The sequence below is a fragment of the Pogona vitticeps genome, chromosome 6 (assembly GCF_051106095.1).
Source record: "Pogona vitticeps strain Pit_001003342236 chromosome 6, PviZW2.1, whole genome shotgun sequence".
In the NCBI taxonomy this organism is placed as follows: domain Eukaryota; kingdom Metazoa; phylum Chordata; class Lepidosauria; order Squamata; family Agamidae; genus Pogona; species Pogona vitticeps.
Window position 1 is genome coordinate 65462157 of NC_135788.1, and position 7854 is coordinate 65470010.

General features: G+C 38.6%; 1 protein-coding gene across 2 annotated transcripts in view; it reads left to right on the forward strand.

Annotated features, from left to right (window-relative positions):
• VPS41 (VPS41 subunit of HOPS complex) overlaps window positions 1-5660 on the forward strand; it is a 158584-nt gene extending 152924 nt beyond the window's left edge. For both annotated transcript variants that reach the window (XM_020788161.3, XM_020788162.3), the window contains 2 exons: window positions 703-782; window positions 5329-5660. In XM_020788161.3, coding sequence (XP_020643820.2) covers window positions 703-782; window positions 5329-5409 — 161 coding nt within the window. In that variant the 3' untranslated portion in view covers window positions 5410-5660. The remainder of the gene's footprint in view (window positions 1-702; window positions 783-5328) is intronic.
• Window positions 5661-7854: the final 2194 nt, after the last annotated feature.

Below are 7854 nucleotides of genomic sequence, written 5' to 3' on the forward strand. Positions count from 1 at the left end.
AATTCTGATGTTCATTAGAAGGATTAATACTAACCTATGACCAAAGAAGTTCATACATTTGGCTAGTCCCGCTCCAATCCATTCTTGTTGTCCCATGTAAAGAGCTAAATCTGAATAGGAAGTGCTGCCTTCCTATGGGGGTTTTCTGTGCTATTGGAAATCCTGAAAATTCAGGGCTCCTTGATTGCGTAGAAATGTTCCATGGGTAGAGACTATACTTCTGATCAGATTTCGCTCCCCACATAGAGCAGAGGAGGGTGGGGCTATCCTGTTCCCTCTGCTCCCCAGTTAGGCTTAGCCCATTTACTAAATGCCTGAAAAAAAGCTGTTATGGGGCAAAAAAAATCACGCTAGATATCTTTTTTCGAATAGACTTATTTTGGAATAACTCACAGGAGAAGCCAGTTACAGAATGGAATCAAAAACAAGAAAAAAGCTTCTGCAAGAGATGCTGAGAACATTATTTTAAAATGTGCGTGGTGGTTTGGCAGAAACTTTTGTGAATGCATCAAAAATCATTAAATACACACACACAAACACGTCTCAATGGGTCTTGTATATAATTTGAGCACATCCTTAGGTATCTGCTGTTTAATAAGGTACCATCTATTGACCCAACTGCTTTTTCCATCTTGGAGTTTTCTTTAACCTATAGCTCATGTATTTTCTTAATGCCTAGTGTATTTTTCTTTCTCTTCCCAGATGCATCTAAATCTTTTAATATAACAGTGTTTCACTGCAGGCATATGTTCCATAAAGAGTGTTTTCTTGAACCCAGCACAGTAAGTAACCAACTTAATCTCTGTAGATTCTAAAAATTGCCATGGTCAAAGACAAAAGGACAAATAAGTTATTTTACCATCTGCTGAGAAGAGCATGTGTTTATTGAGGATTATAAAATAATTATAGTAATTTTGCTTACATGTATGAAAGTACAGTATTGAGCTTATACACCCTACTGTCACCTTCAAGCACCACAGGTTTTAAAAACTATTTCTATTAGCAAGAAAGTGTACTTTTTAGTCACCCAAACAATTGAAAGTAGCATGTATGTTATTAAATGACAAATGTCAAACTTGATTTTTTTTTTCAGGAAGTAAGCACTACATCCTATTTATTACAGCAGCAGTCATGTTAGTGCATATGGTATAATATCGGAACACACAATGAAATTCAGTATTTGATTGGTTAAGGCAAAGGTAGCAATCTCAAATTTGTTAGTATCCTGAGTCACTTTTTTGCACATTTTTAAATTAGTGCAGTAGTTATGCACTGTAAAAGTTGGTACAGTGGGCTTTTGTTAACCGAAAAAAATATTGCACTTCTGCTTTAAAAAGTCCCCTGGCACCCTCTAGTGGCCAAGCTTTTTTGTTTTAATTAAAATTTGGAGGGCTATCAATGGCCCAGTAGTGGTGGGGCACTCAAAATATGGCAGAATTGTCTTCCATTTCCCAGAAGGCACAAGGAGATGTTCTGAGCATTTATTGAAATTTTTTTTAAAAAAAATGGTCAGGTGGAAATTCTGAAGAGTGCAAAAAATATATTTATTTATTTTTACGTAGGCTGCCATGGGCCACATTTTGCCCACCCCTGGATCAAGGAAACAAGAGTATTCTATGGAATAAGCTCTCTCCCCCCCCCCTTTCCAGTAGTTAGTATACAAGTTGTAGGTTATCTTCTCAAACCTGCCTCACTAGGAATCTACCTTAATGCTGAGGCAGAGTGTTGGTCCATCTAGCCCAGTAGTGGTGACATTTATGTGGCAGTGGTGGTCTGCAGTTTCAGGCAAGATTTTCTTCTAAACCTTACCTGGAGAGGTTGGGGATTGAACCTGGGGCTTTCTGGATTTATTGAACAAATGGGGGAAATATGAGAATCTTCCAGCTACTAAACAGCAGCGATTTCTTACTGCCCTTCCTGAATCCTAATAAAGACCTTTTCTGCCTCTTCCAGCACAGGTAATTGTAAGCAAGGGTTAATCACCTTGTGAATAAGGGAAATTCATTTTGCACACACATCAAATAGAGATTTCCCACAAAATTGCTTTTTCTCCCCCTCCACTAAGTTCTCATGTCAAAAAAAAAAATCAATACCACACTCTGTAGTGAGTGGTTTCCCAGCATCTAAGCTTCTTTTTGTATGTTGCATAGATCTTTTGTACATCTTTTCGAAACTAAGCAGTTACGTTCCTTAAGCCTAAGAGATCTTTGCCCTGACTAAACAGTAGCCACCATGCTCACGACAAACTGCTTTTAAAGCTGAAAGGAATTTCAAAAGCTCTTTATTAAAAAGCATGGGAGTGTCATATTCAAACAATATTATTGTAATATGACAGTGTAGCTTGGTTTTTGTGTGTGTGTGTGTGGGGGGGGTTATAGGTTTGTATTGGCTTGCATGGAAAGTGACATAATGATTGGCAATTGTAGGGGGATGCACGCCAGGAGTGGCAGCTAGAACAGTTGAGAAGAGTTAAAGAATGTTTATGAATGGAACTGAGAACTGACTGGTCTGTATGGTCCTTAGCTGAACTGGTTATGTTTTGTATATAAGGGTGCGTGAGTAAAAGAGTTGGAACTGTGAGGGAATTAGTTAAGAGATGTGGATAACTGATGTTAAATACAGTTGTGGGTTAGAATTCATGTAGATTGTTCATGAAGAGGCTGTGAATAGTGTGATTTCATGGTCACAGAACATGTAAATTGAGCAAGTATACAGTGGTGCCTCGCATAACGTTTGCTTCGTTTAACGTTTTTTTCGCTTAACGTTTATTTTTTCAGAGTCAGATTGTGCTTCGTATAACGTTTTTCCCTATGGGCGATTTTCGCATAGCGTTTTTGGGACCATGCTTCGCTTAACGTTTTTGGTTTTAGGTCCCCTGCTTCACTTAACGATGTTTTTTTTTTCAATTAAAAAAGTGTCTTAGAAGGGTCAAAAACGGTTCTAAATGCTTGGATTCGTTAGTGCACCTTCTAAAATGTGTGCATACTTAATTTGGCGTTGATCTAACTTTTCGTTAATTTTTTGTGAATTTTTGTTTTTTGGCCCATAGGAACCAATGGACCTGTCAAAATCTGACAGCTCCATGCTTTCCTATGGGGGAGAAAACAATTTACAAAATATTAACGAAAGTTCAGATCAACGCCAAATCAGGTTTGCACACAACTTAGGGGGTCCTCTAACGAACCCAAGAATTTAGAACAGTTGCTGATTCATTAATTTTTTGTGAATTTTTTCTTCCCCCATAGGAAATAATGGAGCTGTCAGATTTTGACAGCTGTCAAAAGTTGGGGGGAAAAAATTCACCATTAATTAACGAAAAGTCAGATCAAAGCCAAATTAACTTTTGCATCCGTTTTAGAGGGTGCAGAAGCTAATCCAAGCATTTAAAACCATTTTTGACCCTTTTATGAAACACTTAATTTTGCAAAAATTGACTCCGCAAAGCCATTGAAATGTATTGAGTCAGCTACAATACATTCCAATGGAGGATACATTGTATCGTATAACGATGTTTCCTATGGGTTTTTTCGCTTAAGGACGGCAATCCGTGCCTATTGGAACGGATTAACCGGTTTCCAATGCATCTCTATGGGAAATGGTGTTTCGCATAACGATGTTTCGCATAACGTTTTTTTTTTTGGAACCAATTAAAAACGTTATGCGAGGCACCACTGTATTAATACCAATATACTAGGAGCAGGAAATGTATGTGTAGCATTATAACGCTTATGACATTGGTCTTATACTTTATTTTTACCTGATAACTTTTTATTCCTTTCTGCTTGATTTTTATTAAAACTCTTTTTTAAAAAAAAGTCTTTTGAACCCTGCTTTCTGGCTGAAATCTTGTTGCTTTGTCAGTGGAAGGCAAAAGACATAATTTGTTCACTTTTAGCTTGCAGCTAATGAGCCACTACTGCAGTACTCAGGAGTACATGTGCATGCTGGCTTGCTGTATGTTTGAGAATCCCATTGGGGATTTTTTTAATTGCTGACTAGAAATGAGTGATTGTTATATCTTTTGCCTTCCACCTGCATAACAAAGCATTAGGTTTTCAGCCTTTATTTTACAGAGAGCTGTCACAAGATATTATACCCGCATATCCCACTGGCCAGTGCTATGATATATGGTTTGTATAGTGTCACTAAAGTAAACAAGTCTGTTTTTAACCAAAAACATGATTGTGAAGTTAATTCTTAGTTTGGCAGAGTTTAAGCAGCAGTGTAAAGGTAAACGCTGTCTCTTTGCCCAATTTAATCCAAAGAAATTGGATGTGTGGTGAGCGCCTCACCTTATTTATCTCTCTTATCTACCTTAAGACAGACAATAAGTGAAGATATAAACTTCAGTATATATAGAGAGGGGATCCTCTATAATGATTAACTTACCAAAGTCCCAGTGATTCAATGGGTATACTCCAGGTGGGACTAATAATTGAATTTAGGCCTCTGCTTCTAATATAGGATGAGCCAGTACAATTCAGTGGTTTTGAGGCCCAGACTGTGGAGCCTGGGGTCAGGGGTTCAGATTTCAACCCCCCCCCGCACGTGTCTTCCACAAAAGGAGCCGATCAATACCACAAGCATATATAATCGTGCCCCGCTGGACTATTATTCCGCTCTACGACGAATCTGCTTTATGTTGATGATTTTATGATCGCTTTTGCAATCGCAAAACAATGTTTTAAGTGGGGTTTTTTCACTGTGCGATGATCAGTTCCCTGCTTCGGGAACCGATTTTCGCTTTACGACGATCAGCAAACAACTGATTGTCGGGTTTCAAAATGGCCGCCAGCTGAAGAAAATGGCTGTTTTCTAGGACTGATTCCTCACTTTACAGGCACCGAAAATGGCCACCGTATGGAGGATCTTCACTGGACAAGCAGGTATTCAGCCCATTGGAACACATTGAACGGTTTTCAATGCATTTCAATGGGTTTTTTATTTCGTTTGACAACGTTTTCGCTCGACAGCGATTTCGCTGGAACGAATTAATGTCATCAAGCGAGGCAGCACTGTACGACTAATGAAGTGTTATGCCTTGCCACCGTGTAGCCTTGGGCATAGTTCATGGTCCTGGAGCATCTCAGAAGAAGGCACTGGTATAACACTTCTAAGCACTTTATACCTAGGAAGCCCTGGGAAAGATTGCTGTAACTTGGAATTGAGTTGATAATACATTCTTCTATTATAGAAATCTTGTGTTACCTAAGAGTGGTTTTTTAATAACTTCTCAAATTAACGATCTTTTATTTGGTTTTGTGCGCAGCTGCTAAAATACAAATAAATTGATGGTGAATAAAGGATTACTATTTGTTTATTTTCCAGGAGGCTTCAGCACACTTCTGCAACATCTGCAGTGCGAAGCGTCGTGGGCCAGGCAGTGCCATCTTGGAGATGAAAAAATAGCCCTCTCTAGCATGCTGAGAGCTTACACCTCTATATGTGTGATGACTTTAATTTGCTACAGAAGAGCAGTGTTTACCTATTAACGCTTTTTAAGCACTGTGCATATATTTCCTATATGGCTTTAAAGTGTTAAAAAGACAAAAAGAAGTCTGTTGTTGCTTGACACATTGTTGCAAAGTTCAAATGTGGTCATCAAAATGCTTGGCTTCATCTGTATTGAGGAATGAAAAGTAAACATGTATAACAATTCATTGAATTGATATAGTATCTTTACAAAGCTAAAGCTAAACTATTCAATTTCAAGTCACATTTGATATAACAATGTGTACAGCAAGATGAACTAGTTAGGTTTCATATGCAGGAACATGAACACACAGAAAAGACTGTTCACTGATATCAGTGATCAAATTCTTCCTTCATTTACACCTTTTCCCCTCTCCCAGGACCCAAAACAAAGGTGCAGCTTCTAAGATAGCCGCATGATATCTGCTGATTCAGAGCAAGGAATGCAACTAACATTTGGCAGATGTTATATTACAGGCAACTGAAGAACAATAAGTGCAAGCAAAAAAAAAACCTAATAAGAGTCGTAACAATTTGTGAAAGGTCTTGTACAACATATGGAACAGTTTGTGGAGTGGCTTGTGCAAATGCATTAACTACTGGATTTTACACTTGTGCAAGGATGGAAGTAGGGATGCTAAAAGTGGCAGAAGCTTTGTGCTACTGGTATAATGCCACTGGATGCAGCTGAAAGGATTTATCTACCTTCCTTTTCCAATACCAAGTGTGGCCAACCACTTACCTTCAGAAAACTTAAGAATATGAAATAAAGACAAGAGCCCTTCCTTGTGTTTCTTGCCAACATCTGCTCTTTCGAGATACGCTGCTTCTGGAATTGCCCTTTCCACTTAGAGCTATTCAAAATAGTCTTCCCCAGCCTTATCACTCCAAACGTTGAAAAACATAACCCCCATTGGCCATGATGTCTGTGGCTTAAAGATAGTATAGGACAAAATATCTGGATGGGGACTGTTTGAAAAAGGCTGAATGGTGAGCATCAAAAGGCTGGTAAATATTTCATATACACACAACATTTATTTGGTTGTTGGGCAACTTATGGGTGTATGTCTGGCAGAATGAACACAACTCCTTGTGTGGAGTATGCATTTTATATGCAAAAGATCACAGGACGAATTCCTAAAGTCTTCACTAAGTTTAAATATTCTAGGCAGCAGGAGATGCAATGAAGTCCACCTAGGGTCCTGAGATCAGAGCTGCTGATAGTTGTGGTAGACAATGTACAACTAGACAGGCAAGCCTGACCTGTTATAATGCAGCAACCTGTGGCAATACATGTGTAAGTATGGTTTCCTCACAAAGCTTGTCAGACACAAATAATGCATTAGATTCAAACTTAGCTATACTTAGAGAAAACCCATTGAAATCAAATGAGTCTTGATCCAAACCAATATGCTGTATTTATTGTATTGGTGTGTCATAAAATTTGCTATGTGCCAGCAAGTTGTCCTAATTTGTCAAAACCCTAATAGGGTTTTCAAAGTATATGAGATATTCAAGGAATAGTTCACCATTGCCACCTGCCAGTTAGTTTTCTATGGCCGTGCTGGGACGTGAACCAAAGTTTCTTGAGCTTTGGTCCAGCACTCTATCCATTCTACCTCACTGGTTCTTGTGCTGGGCCAAATTGTTCATAAAGTGTGTGGGCACATACAAGTTTGCTTCCCATGTTGCACTCTGTTTATCATCATTTACCAGGGGACTATGTATTTATTTTATGTCTAAACCAGTCACAGGCTCCTTTTATCCAGTGTGATCATCCTCTAACAATTGCACAGGTTCAGGAGGGACATACATGAAGCATGAAGGGACACCCATCTAGACAGGCAAACCAACCCTAGTGATTAATGGCATAACAGTTGTCATAACCAGATCACTTTCACAGCCAGTCACTTTGTCCCTTCACATGAAGGAGACAGCTGCAATAAAGGAGCAAAACATGTATTCTGTGTCATGGAGGGCTGTGGTGTTTACTGACATTTTCTTTATTATGAGATCATTATAAAATATCTCAGTTGGATGTCAATGTCCCTATGCATTCCCCACAGGCTTTACAGTAGCTGTGGTACTGTAGTCCTCTTTTCTGGCTTTGAATAGGTACCTCATACAATTTATTATCCTGTCAGTGGAAATAAAACAGAAATATCTTAAAAACCTATCTAGATAAAAGTGGATGGAATTAAAGGGCAAGGTTTTAATGTTATGTGACCATGTATTGCCCTATGTCCCTTGCGATTAAAGCCCATTTTTTCTGAGCGATATACTGGTACTCTCATCTGGATTACATAATCCCAAATGTCTGCGTATTGTTTACATGTACCCATCTGTCTTGTTCAAATTTGTGGATTGTTATACAATAATACA